General features: G+C 44.1%; 2 protein-coding genes across 3 annotated transcripts; one reads left to right on the top strand and one right to left on the bottom strand.

Moving 5' to 3' along the window:
- Nucleotides 1-7621: 7621 nt before the first annotated feature.
- Nucleotides 7622-11047, bottom strand: cox8b (cytochrome c oxidase subunit 8B). The gene is made up of 2 exons (XM_079274478.1): nt 10613-11047; nt 7622-7928 (listed from the first exon to the last, which is right to left on the bottom strand). The coding sequence occupies exons 1-2, from the start codon at nt 10718-10720 to the stop codon at nt 7833-7835; spliced, it is 204 nt and encodes a 67-aa protein (XP_079130604.1). The 5' UTR covers nt 10721-11047; the 3' UTR covers nt 7622-7832.
- A 2760-nt stretch (nt 11048-13807) lies between these two features.
- cUnh11orf24 (chromosome Un C11orf24 homolog) lies at nt 13808-19603 on the top strand (the record flags this gene model as incomplete). Of its 2 annotated transcripts, XM_079270742.1 has the most annotated exons (3): nt 13808-13840; nt 18008-18182; nt 18819-19603. In XM_079270742.1, exons 2-3 carry the CDS (start codon nt 18014-18016, stop codon nt 19601-19603), a joined length of 954 nt encoding a protein of 317 aa, XP_079126868.1. In that variant the 5' UTR covers nt 13808-13840; nt 18008-18013. The 2 variants fall into 2 exon arrangements, with proteins under 2 accessions (XP_079126868.1, XP_079126867.1); XM_079270741.1 differs by lacking the exon at nt 13808-13840 and having other exon boundaries at nt 17962-18182.
- Nucleotides 19604-22454: the final 2851 nt, after the last annotated feature.

The raw sequence follows: 22454 nt of genomic DNA, 5'->3' as shown, positions 1-22454 counted from the left end.
CTGTGGATTCAACTTTAAATCGGTGTTGTGTAGTGGTGTCACGGATCGATCCGTGATCCGTTCGGATCAGCCCTCACGGTTCGGTTCACTCATGAACCGCGGATCAATCGAGTATTTATCTATTTATTTTTTACAGTGTAATCATAGTGTGTAAAGTTCAACTGTTGCTGTTCCTTTTCAAGTAACAAGTCCCCGAATATCAGTGCAGAGTGTCAGTGAACAGATACAAAGCAGTAGTGTGTTCACGTGAACGGAGCAGCTTAGAAGCATTTAACGGTGAAGTCATGGCGAGCGGAGGAACGTCAGAAGCCGCGGCGTCATTTAAGTCGCAAGTTTGGGAACATTTGTGCAGGGCCGAGATCCTTCTTGTGGCACTGGCACCTCTGCGTCAGTCTGTGTCACTCAGCGTCAGTCTGTGGCACTCAGCGTCACTGAGTGGCAGTCAGTGTCACTCAGCGTCAGTCTGTGGCAGTCTGTGTCAGTTCAGCGGAAAGAGTCAGCTGTGGCAGGCGAGCATAGTTCGGCAACCGTCAAGAAGCTGCGGCGCTGAGGGGGCGGAGCCACATTTCCTGAGACATTTCCTGAGAACACCCGTTGTTGTTACGACAGATCAGCTTCCATAAATCAGTTTTATGATTTTAGGTGAGTCACCGGAGCCCCCTGTTCTCTGTGTGCATCCTTAGAGTAAGTACGTTGTACTTTTTTGTTTCTCATTCATTTTATTTAAGTATGATTTTGCTGGTTTTGCAACAAAATGGAACATAATACACTTTCCAAATTATTACTTTTATAGTCATTTACAACAATCGGCTAAAATAATGAAAACAAATCATCCGTTTTATAATCATTTAAAAGTATATATACAAATTAAAATTAAAATTAAAACCCATAAAATGTCCAATCCAAAAATACATGTTTGAAAATATCTTCACTCTTCCTCTGCTTATATGTATATGTATGTCAGTAGGTGACACAAGCTGCCAGAGAGTGACGCAGAGTGACACAAGCTGCCAGAGAGTGACGCAGGGTGACGCAGAGTGACACAAGCTGCCAGAGAGTGACGCAGGGTGACAGAGAGTGACGCAGAGTGACACAAGCTGCCAGAGAGTGACGCAGGGTGACGCAGAGTGACACAAGCTGCCAGAGAGTGACGCAGGGTGACGCAGAGTGACACAAGCTGCCAGAGAGTGACGCAGGGTGACGCAGAGTGACACAAGCTGCCAGAGAGTGACGCAGGGTGACGCAGAGTGACACAAGCTGCCAGAGAGTGACGCAGGGTGACGCAGAGTGACACAAGCGGCCAGAGAGTGACGCAGAGTGACGCAGAGTGACACAAGCTGCCAGAGAGTGACGCAGGGTGACGCAGAGTGACGCAGGGTGACGCAGAGTGACGCAGGGTGACGCAGAGTGACGCAGGGTGACAGAGAGTGACACAAGCTGCCAGAGAGTGACGCAGGGTGACGCAGAGTGACGCAGGGTGACGCAGAGTGACGCAGGGTGACGCAGAGTGACACAAGCTGCCAGAGAGTGACGCAGAGTGACAGAGAGTGACAGAGAGTGACGCAGAGTGCCAGATACGGATGTATTTAATGCAGGTTATTTCATCTGATATTTGATGTTGATGGTTAATTTGCAACCAAGTTGTATACATCATGTATTTACTTATTTGTATGTAATAGAAAAGTGAGCATGTGTAGTTCATGAAGCAATAAATAATGACAATTGAAGAATATAGAGAGATGTTTCGGTTCATTCTTTTCAAACACTAAGCCTAATTTACCTAAGTCATTGATTTAATTGTCACACTTAAATCCTGAATTGACTGGTGTAACAGAAGAAGTTAAAAGGCCAAGATGAGAAGATATAATGTTGCTGACAGTAGTCAGAGCTGCCACAGGACTGCCACTAGATGTCAGTTTATTTGAAAAATACTTTTTCTAAGGTTCTGTTTAGCTCGATTTAGGTTCTGTTTTGTTGTTTTCGATGAAAAGTGCTGTTGAAACTTGTTGGATGTAATTAATGTGATGGTGGACAATTCAATAATAGTCAAAATTCTGTTACAAATGAAAGCACAAGTGTTTGCTGAATCAATAAAGCTGCAGTTGTCACGGGTGGGAACACACGAGGAATAGAACCAGACGCAGAGACAGTCAGGACACAGGGTTGAGAGAACCTATTTTTATATCTGTTAATTGGAATCAAAATAAAACTGAACAAGTCAAAAAATAGAATAAACTCCAATTAAACATAAAAACAACATGAGAATTTTACAAATGAATAATTAAACATGGCAAGAAATTCTGACCAAAAAAATGCAGTGTCTAGCGGTGTACTTGTGTTAAATAAACGTAGTTGTCCTGTTATGGAAGTCATCACAATATATAGCACTACATATAAAAAGCAGATAAACAAGTTTAATACAAGTTTGACAACACAGTATATTATTATCATTGTTAGTATATGTTACCATATGTATTGATTGTTTTATAGGCTACGTTACATAGGCTACTACTTAACACATGTACAGCAGGCCACATCATTATTTTTGTTATGTTATTGCCATCACACTACTACTATACAGCTATATTAATAAATGCACGTTAGAAGAGTGCTCTTTCAGGAACAATTAAGCCATCTGAGGCTACAAAATGGAGCGATTGCTTGCAGCGTGATTCAGTTCCGAGAAAGAAAAGAAAATTACGTTCAATATAGTATTACAAAATATTAAAAACGTGGCAGGAAATTGCTAATATTATAAATGTATAACACGTTAATCTCATCACTGCACTCTATTATTAAACAGCCTCCAGTGGACCTTGCTTTAGTTCCCATAGTAACACAATCAGTGATACATTTTCAAAATAGTAACACTTCTGACAGTCTGCATCCACCTACAGCTCCAGAGATCAATCTTAGGGGTCACAAGACAGTTAACATGACAGCAACGAAGAAAGGAGAACACATTCATCTTGTTTTTGCTCTTGTCTTGTGAGATTCGGAATTGTTTGAATATTCTAGAGTCAAACTTTCTATATCTCAATGCCAATAAAACTGAATAAATTGAATTTGGACCACAGTATTTGACCAACATTATATCTTCTCATCTTGGCCTTTTAACTTCTTCTGTTTCACCAGTCAATTCAGGATTTAAGTGTGACAATTAAATCAATGACTTAGGTAAATTAGGCTTAGTGTTTGAAAAGAATGAACCAAACATCTCTCTATATTTTTCAATTGTCATTATTTATTGCTTCATGAACTACACATGCTCACTTTTCTATTACATACAAATAACAAGTAAATACATGATGTATACAACTTGGTTGCCCTGCGTCACTCTCTGTCACCCTGCGTCACTCTGTCACTCTCTGTCACCCTGCATCACTCTGCGTCACCCTGTGTCACTCTGCATCACCCTGTGTCACTCTGCGTCACCCTGCGTCACTCTCTGTCACCCTGCGTCACTCTGTCACCCTGCGTCACTCTGTCACTCTCTGTCACCCTGCGTCACTCTCTGTCACCCTGCGTCACTCTGTCACCCTGCGTCACTCTCTGTCACCCTGCGTCACTCTGTCACTCTCTGTCACCCTGCGTCACTCTCTGTCACCCTGCGTCACTCTGTCACTCTCTGTCACCCTGCGTCACTCTGTCACCCTGTGTCACTCTGCGTCACCCTGTGTCACTCTGCGTCACCCTGCGTCACTCTCTGTCACCCTGCGTCACTCTGTCACTCTCTGTCACCTTGCATCACTCTCTGTCACCCTGCGTCACTCTGTCACCCTGCGTCACTCTCTGTCACCCTGCGTCACTCTGCGTCACCCTGTGTCACTCTGCGTCACCCTGCGTCACTCTCTGTCACCCTGCGTCACTCTCTGTCACCCTGCGTCACTCTGTCACCCTGCGTCACTCTCTGTCACCCTGCGTCACTCTGTCACCCTGCGTCACTCTCTGTCACCCTGCGTCACTCTGTCACTCTCTGTCACCCTGCGTCACTCTGTCACCCTGTGTCACTCTGCGTCACCCTGTGTCACTCTGCGTCACCCTGCGTCACTCTCTGTCACCCTGCGTCACTCTGTCACTCTCTGTCACCTTGCGTCACTCTCTGTCACCCTGCGTCACTCTGTCACCCTGCGTCACTCTCTGTCACCCTGCGTCACTCTCTGTCACCCTGCATCACTCTGTCACTCTCTGTCACCCTGCATCACTCTGTCACCCTGTGTCACTCTGCGTCACCCTGTGTCACTCTGCGTCACCCTGCGTCACCCTGCGTCACTCTCTGTCACCCTGCGTCACTCTCTGTCACCCTGTGTCACTCTGCATCACCCTGTGTCACTGCGTCACCCTGCATCACTCTCTGTCACCCTGCGTCACTCTCTGTCACCCTGCGTCACTCTCTGTCACCCTGCATCACTCTCTGTCACCCTGCGTCACTCTCTGGCAGCTTGTGTCACCTACTGACTCGGGTTGGGCACCGAAACTCGGTGCCGGTATGGAACCGGTTCCTATACGTTCGGTACCTACCGGACCGAAACGTAACGCAGATTTCGGTGCTTCATTTCGGTGCCTGCGCCGATTGAAATACTTTTTTTACAGTACCCTGATGACTCCGTCCTGGCAGCAGGACTCTGTCCTCTGCTCCTCACTCATAGTATTATTACAACGGGGTACGTAGCGCTGTCGCTCATGAGCACAACAACACAGGCACGCCAAAGCTTCTTCTTCTTCTCCTCCTTTGAGGTGTACTGGCGGTTGGCAAACGACGAATTGGCGCATTACCGCCACCAACTGGTAAAATAAAATAAGGCATGAGACGTGTCGTATTTTGCCAGAGGGGGAAAATATGCTCATATTGCTGCAAAATAATTGCTGCAGTGTGTGTACAAAGTGTGCGTGTGTTTTGTATTTATTTATATTTATTTAAGTATACTGTAAACTGTTAACAGTTAACATATTGTTCACAGTTAAAAAGTTTGAAGCTGTAGTTTGAAGCCAAGTGTTTTGTATTTATTTATATTGATAGTATACTTTAACAGTTAATATATTGTTCAATTTGAAGAAAAAAGTATCGGTTCAGGCACCGTTCAGGCACCGGTATCGTTTTAAAAGTATCGTTTTAGCACCGGTATCGGAAAAAAACCCCAAATGATACCCAACCCTACTACTGACATACATATACATATAAGTAATCACTCTGCGTCACCCTGCGTCACTCTCTGGCAGCTTGTGTCACTCTGCGTCACTCTCTGGCAGCTTGTGTCACTCTGCGTCACTCTGCGTCACTCTCTGGCAGCTTGTGTCACTCTGCGTCACCCTGCGTAACTCTGCGTCACTCTCTGGCAGCTTGTGTCACTCTGTGTCACTCTGCGTCACTCTGCGTCACTCTGCCTCACTCTCTGGCAGCTTGTGTCACTCTGCGTCACCCTGCGTCACTCTCTGGCAGCTTGTGTCACTCTGCGTCACTCTGCGTCACTCTCTGGCAGCTTGTGTCACTCTGCGTCACTCTCTGGCAGCTTGTGTCACTCTGCGTCACCCTGCGTCACTCTCTGGCAGCTTGTGTCACTCTGCGTCACTCTCTGGCAGCTTGTGTCACCTACTGACATACATATACATATAAGCAGAGGAAGAGTGAAGATATTTTCAAACATGTATTTTTGGATTGGACATTTTATGGGTTTTAATTTTAATTTTAATTTGTATATATACTTTTAAATGATAATAAAACGGATGATTTATTTTCATTATTTTAGCCGATTGTTGTAAATGACTATAAAAGTAATAATTTGGAAAGAGTGTATTATGTTCCATTTTGTTGCAAAACCAGCAAAATCATACTTAAATAAAATGAATGAGAAACAAAAAAGTACAACGTACTTACTCTAAGGATGCATACAGAGAACAGGGGGCTCCGGTGACTCACCTAAAATCATAAAACTGATTTATGGAAGCTGATCTGTCGTAACAACAACGGGTGTTCTCAGGAAATGTGGCTCCGCCCCCTCAGCTCCGCAGCTTCTTGACTATTGCCGAACTATGCTCGCCTGCCACAGCTGACTCTTTCCGCTGAACTGACACAGACTGCCACAGACTGACGCTGACTGCCACTGAGTGACGCTGAACTGACACAGACTGACACAGACTGACGCTGACTGCCACTGAGTGACGCTGAGTGACACAGACTGACGCTGAGTGACGCAGAGGTGCCAGTGCCACAAGAAGGATCGCGCTGTCTCTCGAACAGTTTTGTCTTCCCTGTAACGTATAATGACGGATGAGGGTGGTGGACGAAACCGTTACGGTATGTAGGCGTTATTTAAAGAGAGACGCACGACAACGGCAAAACATCGGCATGTCCACACATGAAGAGACACCATCCCTTCTGTCAGCGACGGGGACACTCCGGTGTAGAAAACAAAGGATTTCTAAATCTGGTTAAAATGCTTGAGCCACGCTACGAAATCCACTCACGCACCCACTTCAGTGTGAAGCTGTTCCAGACCTCTATGAGAAGGAAAAGACTGCAGAGACTGCTTTCACCACGGCGGAGTGCTTCTTAGTCCGGTGCTGTAGACACGCCCCCTCTGTGAGCATCTCACACACACACACACACACACACACACACACACACACACACACACACACACACACACACACCTGGTTCAGGTGCTGACAGAAGCATCAGAGTGGAAGCTAGACAGGCCCAATAATATTCCAGTCACCACAGAAAGGTTCACCCTCTCCCCAGACAATGGAGATATTCTCATCTTTTTGAAAATAATGTCACAGTAATGTAACATTATTGTGTATTTGAATGACCTGACAGGAAGTAAACATAGACCCAAGTTGTTGCTGAGCAGTTCAGTTCAGTGTAAGCAGTGGAAGCTCACTGGCTGTTTCTTTCTTTCAGTATTGATCAAAGGACGAGGATATCGACATAACTCATGTTGCACTTAAACTTAACAGAATTCTTGAATGTATTATTTTTATTTATTTATTTCATTTTGTTTCAAATTGGACATCTTCAATATTTGTGTTTTCATGTAAGACTATAGGCCAAAGTTCTTTGCTTTAAGTGTTCTTGAAGTTCTTTCATTAATAAATGGAAAGCAAAGTTATATTTGTTTCCTCCCCTTTTCTTTGTTGATTCGAAAAATTATCCGAACCGTGACTCCTGAACCGTGATCCGAACCGTGAGGTTTGTGATCCGTGACACCCCTAGTGTTGTGTCTGGCAGCTACAAACTGCCTGGATTAGAGAAGTGACCTGCAGATGAACCAAGTGTTTAGCTGCTAGTCCATCCATTAGTGGACTAAATGGAGCCACGACTGTTTTCTTCAAAGGTTTCAGCTTCTTATGAAGGAAAAGTGTCAAAACATTCTCCAGCTCCCTTTTCTCTTTATATCACTATAAACTGAATGTCTTTGGGGTTTGGACCGTTGGACGGACAAAACTCCAGCTGTGATGATTTGTTTTTCTGACATTTAGTATGCTAAATCTGTTAGTTAAGAAAAAATTGACAGATGAATCCAACTTGGAAATAATCTTTAGTTGCAGCCTTGTGAGTCTTATCAGCGCAGTTTCAATCTTTACTACAATCACGACAGCACACACACTGAGCCCACTCTTCTATGTACTGAACATGTATTTATTGGTAAGAGCTTGTGCACAGATGCACGTTATCACAGGTCAGAAATGCGCAAACAACTGGAACTTGGTCTTGTCGGCCGAAGAACGACGGAGCAGAGCGAGAGACCTGGAGGGAGAGTGGGCCGACTGATCTGCATCTTCATCTGGGCCGGAATGATACTCCTCTCCCTCTTCTTTCTCCTCCTCCTCTAATGCCCCTTCTTGTAGTCCTCTAGGTGAGACAGTATCCAGCCGGAGGGACCCAAGATGGCCACAAACAGGGCAGTCATAGCTACTGCCTGCTCCTGAGGGACACACGGAGACAAAAGGATGGATTTTAGCAGCATGTGAGAATACCTTTAATTCTCTAATGCCCCCTGAGAATAATATAAACTAGAAAAGAGTAGAGTGCAGATCTCCACCAGGTGTGTCTGGAACGACCACTGCCGTCATGTTAGTTTGAATGATACTACTGATACTGTAGCCACGTTTGCGACCCGTTGGAAGCAGTTTTATCACCTACCGGCCGGTTCAGAGTCGTGCTGAGTCAGCAGTCGAGGACGGTATAACACAGTCAACGAATATGTTTTTCAAAAAGTGTGAATCGCCGCAACCGCAAGTGCAATTAATTAGAATTACCACCACACGGTTGTACGCCTCCGCCAACCAGTCAAATTAGCAGTTTACATCCATGTCTGTCCAACATCATTTGTATGGAATTGTCATAATTATCAGTTGTGGCCCAAAACGTGTTTTTGTGAGATCACAGTGACCTTGACACTTTGTGGACGTTTGCGCCAAATTTGAGGAAATTCCTTCCAGACCTTCCTGAGATATCGCGTTCACGAGAATGGGACGGACGGATAATCCGAAAACATAAACTTAATATCTTTATGCCTCCAAATGATCCACAGCATAACAATATTAGGCTGATGGGTCCAGTAGTATGCAAGATGAACCGTGGACGGACGGACAAATGCACATACACGCACACACACAACTCAAACACATAATCTCCGCCCAGACTTCTCTGGTGGAGATACTTCATTTCATTGAGGGTGGTAAACACAATACACACTCATTAGTCCCATCAGTTCACAGCAACCTTACTGAAACTCCAAAACAACAGGAAGGGAATGGCTGAACCCATTCTCTTTTCCCATTTTGGTATCTGATGAAGCTTTATGTGGTTCAGAATAGCGGTTTCCTACACTTGTGTCCATATTTGGTCAATATAAAGCAGAGGGTTGCTGTTATCTTTGGCAGGAAAGACTGCTCTTAGATTCTGTAGTCTGTTAGGCTTCAATCCACAAACATCATTCTACCCGTCTCCATTTTCAGGGCTCAAAAAGTCCTCTAAAAAAACGGAGCATGAGCAGCGACTCGAGCACCCTGGTCTTCTAATGAAATGTGACCTATTAGAAGACGGTCCCGATGTCCTCATTAAATCAAAACAGTCACAATTTTCAACCATTTGTCTGGCCATTCTTACATTTCTGCTCTCTGTCCTGATAATTAGACTGATAAGATATCAAAGCCATATCGGGACCATGTGGCTGGTTTGGTTAGTGTTCTAAACAATAACAAACTCTATAAAGCACTCTCCCTGTCACTTGGTGTCTCTCCTCTGTGAAGAGGAAAGTAGCAGCAGGAAAAACAAAGCTTCAGTCAGATATATCTACATGTATTAGAGTCACATGGAAGCCTGTGGTGAGGGTTTGAAGGCACCCTGCGGAGGGTTTTGGCCACCATGTGGCGCTATGGAGCAACGTTTTGATATGCGAAGCACCTCGTTTTGTTTGCATCTCGTACCCTATAGGACGCTTTACGCTCAAAGCGCATCTTGGATTATATTGTCTGTGATAGAAATGAATATTAGATCATTGTTTTCGTTATTATCCTCAAATATATTAAATGTTGCATATATGTATTAGCACCAATAATAAAACAGTCGGTTTCTACTAAAATATGACACACTTCTCAAAGCATCAGTGTCATGGTAACATAAGTACACAAGCTGTTGGCCCGGTGCAACACGTTTCGAACACATGCTGGGCCAATCAATGCATTTCATCTTCTTCATCAAGTGAAAACTCTTCTGTAACTATTTCCACACAGAGGACATACATACGTAACATTAATTCACAAAAATCGAAGGTTTCTGCTTCATTTTAGTTTTCTAGTTGTAACTTGGGCAAACATGTTTCCAACTGACCCCAGCCCTCTCATGCTCCACTGTTCTCATGCTAATGCCATAGCCTTATCAATACGTCATTGTAAAATGCTCTTTATAATTATAATAATAATAATGCTATTATTAAGCCATTCCCTCTCCAAATGTGGAAACTACTGAGCTCCATGTAACCGAACATGTAATGGCGCTGAATAACTCCTATTATATTTCATGGGGTCATGTGACTAAGACTGAAATCAGTCTGACAGCGATCAACATCAAGGTCAGTCCTTTGGCACTTGCTCAACAGTTTACACAGCGACTACACAATATGCAGCCTGTTACTCAAGTAAACACCGACTAAATCATTGTGGACCGAACATAAAAGACTTTATGACATATGAACATTTCCATTGTCCTTATCTTGCTGATTGTGTCTGAGCTGGCAGAGACGTCTACGTGTTGGATTTAAGCGGAATAATGGCGAGGTGCTGACGCACTTGTTGAAAGAGTTCAAAATAAATCAATTTGATCAGATAAAGTAAAATAACTAAAAATTGTGCATGGTGCACAGCAGGATAAATAAATAGGATATTACAAATCCCATTTAAGTAAGCTATTAGTGAAGCATGACATGTGAAGTTTGACGTCGTCGGGGGAAGTGAGCCCCGCGGGTGGATTACCTGCTCCGTCATATCAGCTGCTATTAAAACGATAGCACCTCATAAAGCTAATGCTCGCGCTGCGGTGAATATGTGTTCATGTTATGTCAGTGTTCGTGAATGTTATTTCGTGTAGAAGTGAACGTAAACTCACCGCTGCAGTGATGTTGTGTTTGGCCGGTTTGGACGACAAATTGGCCGCAGGGACGAGCTGAGTCCTCAGAGCGCTCCTGAGAAGGCGGGAGACGGCGGGCAGAGACATAGCGACGGGTCGGTGCTGCTGGCCCAAAGGAGGACAGGGACGGTACAACCGGGCAGGTCGACTGTTGACGTTACGACTGATACTAGCTGGCCTTACTTTCTGTTTTTCACTCCAAGTACCAGACGCAGTGTGTGCTTTAGTGCGCGCGTGTGTGTGCGTGTGTGTGCGTATGTGTGTGTGAGGGAAGGAGGGAGGCCGTTACGTTGACAGCCTCGGGCAGCGCCGGAATTGAATTGGCCGCCGCACCTCTGGGTATCTGACTCCGTGACCGGGCGCGCGGGCCGTGTCCTCATATTACCCTGACATCACGCTTCCGCGAACTGTTCACATGAAACGCTGGTAAGCGACCCGTGCAGTTATTAGGAGGAACCTGGTGACACAGGAGGAGTCTCTTCTTCCATAGAAGCTATATTTGAAATGCTTACGCCTATTACATCTCAAAAACACTTTTGGTAGAGGGCTCGTGTACGTGCTCATGTTTATGGTGAACTGAATATATAGGCAACTACTGAACGTGCACATGATCGAGCGTCGATAACTCTCGGGACGCTCACGCGCCGTGTGGCCGGCACGACCATTGCGATCAGAGGAACAGGAACACCAGCCGCCTGTCTGTTCCATCCGGCCCACTAACGTCACCTGGACCAGCCGACGATGTATGACGAGAACGGACCAGAGAACGAGCGTTGGGAGAGCGTGGGGTGGGTCGGGCTCGCGCTAAATACTGCCCCGTGCTCGCAGGACCGCATTTCGTGCACGCGGAGCAGAAATGCTCCTCCGCCACAGGAGGATACTTTTCCGCTCGCGGATACTGTTCTGTGCACTCGTGTCACGCGCATAGTTTCAGACAAGTTTCAAGTTTCAAGCTCTTTATTCTATATATGTTTACTACAAGTTTATAATACTTCATTATATATTTTATGATTACTTATATCTTATATTGTAGCCCTTGTATGTTTGTATTCTCTCTGTGTACCTATCTCGCTGTATATATATACAGTATATATATATACAGTATATAATATACTGTATATATATACAGTATATATATACAGTACATATATACAGTATATAATATACTGTATATAGTATATATGTATACTGTATATATATATATATATCTTGAAACTTGAAAAAAAACTCCATTGCATTAGCAGTTAATCTCGATATAACCTGATATATACAGAAGAGTGGGTGATAGTCGAAATCCAACCTGTACACAACTAGAGGAAAGTGTTTATTTAGCAGTGGGACAGTAAGTGGTTGCACAGGTGGTTGCAGTAGTAACATTGGTAGGAGGACAAACGTTAATACAGGTAGCACTAGTTGTGCCAGTCATGGTTGGCAGGACAGTTGAGTTATAATGACACCCTAGTGGATCTTCAGTGAGGTTACTGATCACAAACAGATCACTGCCTCTGTAACAGTGACCTGTTTCCCTTGTGTTGGCTGTGTACTTATGGATTTTATATTTATTTAGGTTTACAATCTGGATCACACTATAACCAAAATGTCACCTCAATTAAATGTTCTTATTTGAAATGAGAAAAAAAGTCAAGTATTTCCTTTCAGTCATTAAGGAAGAGGCCACTGCCCCCTATAGTTGCTGGTGAACACACTCTGCAATGTGAGGGCCAAAGAGGCTGCATCAAGTTAAAGAAATGAAACAATACAGCCAGGTTCAAGGTTATAATACATAATATGTATACAACAAGTGAAGCTTGATTGGAATGGAAAACCCCTCACTTTAGGAGATTGTTTTTGTATCAAAGCCTGATGTATCTTCATCTCTGTGCCACAGAACTCCATCACATGATAATAACTACAGCACTGTAAACCCAAATTTAGTTCAAATTAAACTTTTGATGGTCATTACTTTACTTTCATGTTTCATGCTGCCATGAGCCCCTCCGCCGTCCCAAAGCACAGGTGGTGCAGGTGCAGATCTTGTGTCTGTGACAAGGCACCCTCTGACCTGTGGATGACCTCTGTTCCATTTGTGCACCATGATCACTCCTATGCTGTTTTACTATTTCACTGTTTGGAGGCTCCCCCCATGCCCCTTCAAAGACCAGCTGGTGTCTCTGCAAATGTCATGGGAACACAGACAGTTCTCGTGACAGTGTCGAGGTCCCCCTTGAACTCTGTCACCCAAACATGGCCTGTACAGTCTCACAGTTTCAAGGTTCCCTAAAACCACAACAGATGAAAGTTAATTTGTAGTTCTAAGCATATTTAGGGTGTTTTTTGACTCACTTTTTGTCTCTCCCACGACGTTATTCCTCTCTCCTACAGCGCCCATTATGATTATGCAAATTGGGCGATGACGTCATTTAGCAACTTCTAGCGACTTTTAGGACAGCCAGCTACTTTCCTTTCTGAGGAGTTCAGTACAATTTTCTTGAAACAATACAGTGTAATCAATTTTATTAAAAGTAAAGACATTACTTAAATAAACTAATGGTCGCAATAAATAATGTTATATTAGTGATTTGTTTATATATGATTATGTATGTTGAACTTAAAATAGTTATTTCATTAAACTGAGACGAAAGAAAATAAATAATTCAAGTGAACTAATGGTTCTTAGTAAAGATTACGAATGTGGACTTAAATGTGTCTACTGCATTCATTTAAGGTTCTATGTTAACACAACTTGATCTGTTTAGTTCCTCCATGTGTAAAAACTTAAATGGTTTGAGGCAACGCGTTTCCACGAAATTTTCGAGTAAAGTCAACTAGTTCGGGATAACAGTGAGTGACCAGCTGTTTGAGGACAGTAGTGATTGTTTTTTGAGGATGAAAACTAATTGCGAGGCGTTTTTAAAGGTTTACTTCACTAGGAATGAATAGGCATGGGGTTGAAAGCTACAGACGGAGCAAGGATTATTTTATTTTATTTTACATGTTGCCGCAAACAGCAAGAGTATGCCTTTTTTTAATCGTCTGGTTTTAGTTTGGTGTGAACTGCAGAGGGCAGAAATTCGCCGATGATGAGTCAACGCTGCCAGAAATAAAGCCGGAGAAGAAGAAGCTTACGTCCTGCTAACAGGAAGTGTGGAGTGTCACCTGGCTGTCTGTGCTCGGTGTGTTCATTGAATCAATCGCAACATACCGCTGGTAAGTGTCCGAAGTCACATTCATTGCAGTTAGCACGCTAGCGGTTGCGTTAGGTTATCCTGATAACCCACGCTAATCAAAACGGCATGTTAGCATTAGCTAGGCTACAATGTGGATGTTATGTTATCTTTCCGTTAAACGTGAACTTATTCTAAATACACCCTGTTCTGGCATGTTAAACTAACGTTACCTGTAGCATTTGAAACACATTTTATCCACAGTGAACTACAGCCATTGGCGTTTAAACTACGTGTTGATTCATGTTACCGCGTTAGCAGTGACGTCAGTAGAATACGGGCGAAACTTTGGTGTTTCTCATCCGAAATAACGTTAGTTAGAGTTAGCAACTTTCTACAGTTCCGTTTTCTCTGCTAATAATTGGTCGTCCCGTGGCTTATTTACCCAGCAGCAGCATAATAACGCATTGGTAATGTGAGCAGTGTATTCTGGTCAGTGTAATGTTAGCGCAGCACGATTACAAGCATACATTGTGTGTGTGTGTGTGTGTGTGTGTGTGTGTGTGTGTGTGTGTGTGTGTGTGTGTGTGTGTGTGTGTGTGTGTGTGTGTGTGTGTATATATGTTCACACAGTGCTCTTGGGTTAACGTTGAAGTGTATTGGAATATGTTTTGGATTATCACGGTATTTGTTGATATAACTTAATGCGTTGGTTGGTTGGTAGACTGTTTAAAATTATGTCGCAAAGAGTTTCTCCGTTATGTGCTGCGGCAACGTCCAACCGCTATGCTATTGAACAGAGTTTGGTCCTGGGGCGTTCTACTGTCTTAACGTCAATGCTGGCCCACTACTTTCCTCCACGTAGGCATCTGCACCGACCTTTGAGTGTGTCCTGTTGACATTGAGGGCGGGTCACCGTGCAGAGCGTTGTGCTGGAGCTGAATGGCACCAGCCCTCGTTAAAGCTTTGTCCAACTGCGAGACCTCAGTGCTTTCATAAATAACAGTTCTCAATAGATGTACAATCATGAGCTTACTTGGAGGCTCTGCCAATGTACTGTCCTGGCATTGATATGTGAAGAAATCCCATGAGGTCCAGGTGGATTTGTTGTTGGTCATGTGTCCCCCTGTCCTTTTATTTCCGACTCTGATCCTGTGTCTCATCTTTCTCACTCGGTTCATTAATACCTCTCATTCAGTTCTCTTTTTTTACGTTTCCTGATCTCCCACCGTTACTTTGTTGGCCTCTGTCGTCTCCCGTCTTTTGTGTTTCTACCAATAGATCAACTCACCTGCTCTCACCTGCAAACGGCGAGATGTGAAACAAATGCTTTGTTAAAAGCCATGTTAGAGATTAAAGGAGCACGAAGCTAAACTACAATCAATAAAACCAATAAACCTTTGACACAGTGGCAAAGCCAGAGCATTTTTATAGCGGTGGCCAGCCTGAGGCCAGTCGGCAACTTGTTCAGTTGTTTCTGTGTGGCACAGCAGTATGGAGGATTCTGTGTGAGTGTTCGAAGGTGGTTTGATTAACCACAATGACCAACCATTCAGGAGACAACCTTGTTTCTAGGCTTTCCGACAAAGAGGGAACCGCTGTGATGTCTTCAGGAGGGTGTTCGTCAAATGTCCCCTGAATGGTTCTTTTATATACGTAAACATGTTTAAATCGTACAGGGTGAGCTCATAAAGACATTTATTTCTGACTGAATGCTACATAATCTAGATTATGATGTTTGCTAATGACCAAAGAAAATTCACAATGACAGACTAGTGCTATTTTTTTTAGGCAAGGCAAGTTTATTTGTATAGCACATTTCAACAACAAGATAATTCAAAGTGCTTCACATGAAACCATTACAATCATCAAAACATAAGGCAAAAGAAAAGGAGATTTAAAAAACAATTAAAAAACAGTGTAAGAAATAAAATGCAGTAGTAAAATGCAGAAATGCAGGAAATTGATTAATATATGAATTGAATGTGGTTCAATTAAAGGCAGCAGCAAACAGAAAAGTCTTCAATCTTGATTTAAATGAGCTGAGGGTCTCAGCAGACCTGCAGCTTTCTGGGACTTTGTTCCAGATATGTGGAGCAGAAAAACTGAACGCTGCTTCTCCATGTTTAGTTCTGACTCTGGGAACAGAAAGTAGACCGGTCCCAGACGACCTGAGGGGTCGGGATGGTTCATAAGGTAGCAGCAGATCAGAGATGTATTTTGGCCCGAAACCATTCAGTGCTTTGTAAACCAACAGCAGGATTTTAAAGTCAATTCTTTGTTGGACAGGAAGCCAGTGCAAAGACCTCAGAACTGGAGTGATGTGATCCACCCTCCTGGTCTTAGTGAGGACTCGAGCTGCAGCGTTCTGAATCAGCTGCAGCTTTCTGACGGATTTTTTACAGAGACCTGTAAACACACCGTTACAGTAGTCCAGTCTGCTGAAGATAAATGCGTGGACAAGTTTTTCCAAATCCTGTTGAGACATAAGTCCTCTAATCCTTGATATGTTCTTCAGGTGATAGGAGGCTGATTTAGTAATTGTCTTGATATGGCTGTTCAGGTTGAGGTCTGAATCCATAACTACACCTAGATTTCTGGCTTGGTTTGTGGGTTTTAACATCAGTGATTGAAGCTGAGCGGTGATTTTCAATTGTTCGTCCTTGGTACCAAAAACAATTACTTCTGTTTTATCTTTCTTTCATTGAAGAAAATTCTGGCACATCCAGTTGTTGGTTTGTTCAATGCAGTTACCCAGCCCTTGTATGGGATTATAGTCCCCTGGTGACATAGTTATGTAGATTTGTGTGTCGTCTGCATAATTATGACTTTTTAAGCTCTGACATCAATTCAAGGCCTTGTAAAGTCGGTGTTTGGAAGCAGAAGTTGCAGTGAAAGTTGAACCAAAGCCTGTGTAAGGAGTATGTTTGAACATAGAACATTGAACATTGAACATTTGAATCCAACCAAATGCTTCAAGGCTGTGAAATTTGTGACAGTGGGGCTGTTTCTCTTTTGTCCCAATTTGAGTCTTGCTTAACAAAAAGTAGAGCGAGTCCTCAAAGTCTCACCTCAGAAGAATTGAAAAACAAATACTTCATGCATCGCCTGCTGCTTAATCCAACCGTGAAGCATTATTGCTGAATTGCATTTCATCTCCAGGTTACATCGTCAATATAAGAAGCTTCTTGAACTTGATCCTGGTGTAAAATAACATTTATTTATGTAAAATCATACCTCTGGGGGAAAGGTTTCAGGCTTTTTCTTTTGCATCACATGACCATGAATGACTGCTCTGCTGCACTACCTTGTTCTGACACTAGATGGCAGTCAGTCCTCACGTTTGTCTTCCGGTGCTGCTCTCTGTCCCCTGTGGACAGCCTTAAACCAAACTCCTCTGTGCTGGAAGCCTTGATAACATTTCACAGTAAAAGGCTGAGAGTGATGTGTTTGTACTGTAATAATTTGGCTCGTAGCTCAAACCAACAGTGTGTGTGTATCACAGCCTGATGTATCTTCATCTCTGTGCCACAGAGCTCCATCACATAAGATGTGAGCCACACTGTTGCACTGGATGACATGTTCCCCCATCACCATGAACACACTCTGTCGTTTATTCTGAGTCCATCCCAAATACACCGTCCTGCTGCCAGAAACACTCACTAGAGCCCCAAATGTGGATTAATCCGCCGCTGAAAATAGTCTCCAACAAATGCCCCATTTCCTCCTGTTTGAACAATGTTTAATAACTACAGTGACCAGCTGTTTGAGGACATTAGTGATTGTTGTTTTTTAGGGTGAGAACTAATTGTGAGGCGTCTTTAAAGGTTTGCATCACTAGGAATGAATGGGCATGGGGCTGAATGCCACAGACGGAGCAAGGAAGTCAAAAAGTTTTGACATGTGACACCAGACTGGAGCTTGTTTTGTTTGCTGTTGAACAGCCGACTCAAGTCTCAAAAGTCTGAGTGTTCTTGAACACGTCTATTAGAAGCGTCTTTGCTTTCAAGTGCATCAATACATAATCGTGTCTCTAATGGTTGGTGTTGGTGTCTTGTGCAGGTCCAGAGAGCTCCTGGACTCCATCCTCCCATTTCAGCTGAGCCTCAACTCCCTGTGTGTGCACCCGGCTGTGCCTGTTGAGTGTGCGTGTGTGTCTGTTAATTCGCTGTAGGCCTATGTGAGTGTGTGTGTGTCAATGCCTCCCCAGCCCACCATGTCCCCGTGTCCCTCAACGCTCCAGCTGAGTCCATCTGTGTGTCTTCGCCTCCTCTGCCTGCTGCTGCTCCTCACTGACCGCTCCTCCTCACTACCCATGAGGGACCCGGTTGTGACCGAGCCCCTAACCCAGCACACCACAACACAAGCTAACTGCTCCCCAGAATGTGAGTATGAGCCGAGATTTATACACGAAGGAGCTGTGGACACATGATACAGCTGAAAAAAGTAGAAGATGCCTTTACTAATATGTAAATAAATGTGTATGCAGCCGTTTGAATTCAAAACCAAAAGCTGGTAACTTGTTTTTAAAACTGCGGAATTTTTTCAGTATTTAAGCAGCATTTATATCATAGACTGTATATACGAAGTGGACTTAGTCACTGTGATGACTGGAGGCAAACAATCACTTCAGGGGGCTAAAGTTACACATCAGAAATGTCATCTTGTTGTGTTGTCGGGTGCCCGAATCGACGTCTCATACATGTGATAACAAAAACTGGGATTTTAAGCTCTCACGAGCTTCAATATCGTCATAGCGATTCAGAGATGGAGAGAATAGTTCCTAATAGTTTAGCTGAGCCTTCTGCTAACCTCCTCAGCCACACTGCGGCAGGCTCAACTATTCGCGATGGAGAGATAGATAAATTGATATTCTGCAAGTTGAAGAAGTTACTGAAAGTGTTTGCATTGACTTTGGTGGAGATTGCAATGTGTTTTATAGTGAACTTGTGTTTTTGACCTTCTTTTTCACTTGGTCATTCATGGTGTTGTCTGTTCCCTGGGTGGCGTTGGTGGTGTAGGTGTAAATGCCACAGATCTGAAAACTAACTCAACAGGCAAACCGGAGGACCACTCCCTTCCCGACTCGTCTTCATCCAGCCACACAGTTAGCCATCCACCCAATCAGCAGCTGGCATCAGACCAGCAGGCTCCATCACCAGCGACGGTCTCTCAGACTGCAGTCACTCTTACTTTTACAAGCACAGGCTTTTCCACGCAGGTTACTGATACTGGACCCATCGCCAGCACTACTACAGCCACTACTATGGAGCATGTGACGAATGTACACACAACCACTTCACCGGTGACTTCTTCTGCAACGTCTACTACAACAAGAACATCGACCGCAGAACCAACAACTAAAGCTGCAGAACAACCTGCAACAACTGCAGACGCAACAACCACACTCACAAAAGCTAACCCAAGCGTCGCTCTTCCTACAACCACAGGTACAAAGACGTCTCCTCCACCACCACCATCAGCTGCCCCGAGCACCGGGATGCCACCGGTTCAGACCTCTTTACCCAGCGCTCCTACGACCGTCACCAGTACCAGCGCTACCGCCGATCGCGACAAGCCCGTCTCCTCGGGATCGAGAGTCGCCGTGGTAGACGTAGCGGGAGACGCTCTGACCAGCCAGCTGGTGGACACGGCGTCTCTACTGGCCGTCCTGCTCTTCGGCCTGCTCTTCTTCTTGGTCACGGTGGCCGTATTCGTCACGCAGGCCTACGAGAGCTACAGGAGGAAGGACTACACCCAGGTGGACTACCTCATCAACGGCATGTACTCAGACTCCGGGGTGTGAGGGGGGAGGGGCTAAGCACTTTGAGTCTGAGACTATGGACTGGATGGCAATGCTGTGAATTCACATGGTGAGTGTAGACGGTTCATGGAGAAGGAGGAATGGACTAAACTCAGCACCAGCTCACTGAACTGACCCTGAAGCAGTCTCTGATCTGTTCCTACCACAAATGTTCCAGTTCACGCTTCCTTCCCTCCCTGCTTCCCTTTCTGCGATGGTTTGAATGTGAGGCGTTTGGCTTGTCCCAGTTTTGCCAAATGTGGAGCAGCAAAATAAGCGGTTACCTGGATGTAACTAGTTCTATTGGCTCGCGACACAATCTCAGTCCAGCTGTGGTTGGTTCCAGGCTGGCTGGACTAAATGGGATGCTTCCAAGCTGATAAACAGATTTATTTGTTATTTCTCATGTCTTACTGAAAAAATATGTCAAAATTGTTTGAGTTATTGTACCTTTGCAGAAGAATGTAGAGCTCATTGAGGGTTGTCTCTTGAGGAAAAAACAAAGAAAATAGGAACAAATTTGAACCAACACCAACTTCATTGTAGTTAATTTATAGCGTGAGGCATTTTTTTCCCAAATTCGAGCAAATGTTCAAATTTGGAATATAAAGCGAGAGCCCTATTAACCAAAGCATATTTGTGGATGTTATGTCAGACGTGAATTTAATTTCCTAGAAATGAACTAATAACTTCTAATTTGAGGAAATGAAAGTAGCAGAGACAACATGTCAGTCTTATGGCCCTTGTTATTAACGTGTGCAACTCAAAGCCTCCTGCTGCGCGTTCCCTCTCCGTCAGTTCAGTCAACAGAAGACTTGTCTTTTTAACCTCCCAAACAAAGTGGTTTAGAGAATCTGGATAAACTGTCGCGTACTTGTAAAAGATGGCCGAAACTACAATAGTGAGATGCACGCTGTAATGCATGCATTACAGTGGACCAATCCTCTGGGTGTAGCAGGTCTGACCTGAGTGAGTTCACAGGGTAGAGAGCTGGACTTGAACCAGCCTCTTCCATACTTCACTTTAAAAGCAAATAACCGCATGGAAAAGCTTCACAGGACTGCACAGAGGTGGAGCAGTTTTACACAGGGGGAGAATATGTCCATCGCCAGGAATTAAGTTTCCCCAGATGTGGCCCGGTGCGCCAGCGCCAAAGAATATTCTGTGTGTTTGGTTCAGCCAGTAGGCCAGAGAGGCACCACCGAGTCGTCTCAGTCGAGTCAACAAGTTGATGATTTCTTCATAGTCCTGTCGGCCGGTTAAGGTTGGCTCGGTGTTTTTCTGCCGTCTGTTTGTTTGGCAGCTGCTTCGCCATGTTGAAGAAAAGAAAAGTCAGCCGTATCAAAAGAAAGCGCCTCATTTGATTCACTCTGAGAATGAATCAAATCAATCCTGGTCACGTTAGTTCCACTTCTTTCAGGAACTTGATCAATGACTTCAAATATTTTGACATCAGGTGCAGCAACAGCTGTTATTCCTGCAAAAGATTAGCCACCCTGATTATGAGGTCGCACTACACAAACCATATTGTAGCTTGGATTGGGGACTGGAGGAAATACTCCCTTTTTCACTGTAGCTTCTGGAGATAATAACCGAGAGGACAAAAACCATCACTTTTAGTACGTTCTCATGAAATATGACTGACGGTGTGTGAAGCCTCGGCTGTGCGTCATTTCTTTATTGTTGTTTTGGTTTGGCTAAAACATCTCTTCATTTCAAGATTAAATCAGACATTTTGTGAAATCCGTGTGTTTGCTGTCGTCCCCTCAACTCTAGTGCACGGGGAGATGCTCTCAAGGTCACATTTGACATGGTCACAAGCCGTCTTTCCATTCACACATTAAGCACATTTTGAAGTATGGCGGTATGGAAACGACAAAATTAGATTGAAAAAAATCCTCAATTAAGCAAAAATGTTTTCACCCTCGCTTTGAGGCGGTGTTTGTGTAAAGAGGTCAGGCGCTACACGGGATACGGAACGTTCTTGCCGAATACATTTTGACGTGGCGAACATTGAACTCGCATGACTGATCAGCTTTCTGCTTTCGGCTTTGATTTTCTCCCAAATTTTGTCCTTTGTCTCCGGAACATGGCCGACATGAAAGAACAGCTAAAACTTGCTCAAGTGAAACAAATTCCTGGAGACCTCTCGCCATTTCTCTATCGCACAATTCTCGCGGTGTCACGAGATCACACCAGAATAGCGGGACCTCGTATCATGTGAGAAATCCATCGCATCTGGCTTCAAATAATGTGTTTGTGACCTGCAAGCTAGTGCATGGACCAATCGGCATCCTGCGAGGCAGCTAGGGGCGTGGCTTAGTGTGTGGGAGACGACACCCTTTTTTTTGAAGTGCCTTCCTTTTTCCAATGACTGCTTGTCAGATGTTTCTGTTTAACAAACCATGCGGTGTGTCGTTAGGGTAGATGGCTCGGTGACTTGTTTTCTTCTTCTCTGTTTACTGGCGGATCACAGCCATGCGTAGCCTAAAGCGCCAACTTCTGACCAAACTGCTCTGTAGCAGAGTTCATTTGCTCCAAACGGTCAATGGAGACGCACTAAATTTCAAAAGTTTGTTTAAAATTAGCTTGACAATTGAATGGAAACACGGCTGCGATACACGTGTTTAGACACTGGTAATAGCCTAGCTTAGCACAAAGACTGGAACGCACATTCACATTTGATGGAGCTTGTGAGCACTTTCTGCTGCTCAACACATCCTGGGCCCGTCTCTTACTGGAGGTCTGTACAACATGAGAGGAAACTCATCCACATCTTCTCATCCGACTGGTTCAGTGCCGAAAGAAGCCTTTTCCCCAAATGTGTCTTTTCTATTTCAGAGTCTTACGATTT

Source organism: Melanostigma gelatinosum (assembly GCF_949748355.1).
Source record: "Melanostigma gelatinosum genome assembly, chromosome: 1".
NCBI classification, from domain to species: domain Eukaryota; kingdom Metazoa; phylum Chordata; class Actinopteri; order Perciformes; family Zoarcidae; genus Melanostigma; species Melanostigma gelatinosum.
The sequence above is the reverse complement of the archived record's forward strand: the minus strand, read 5'-3'. Positions and strand labels throughout refer to the sequence as shown.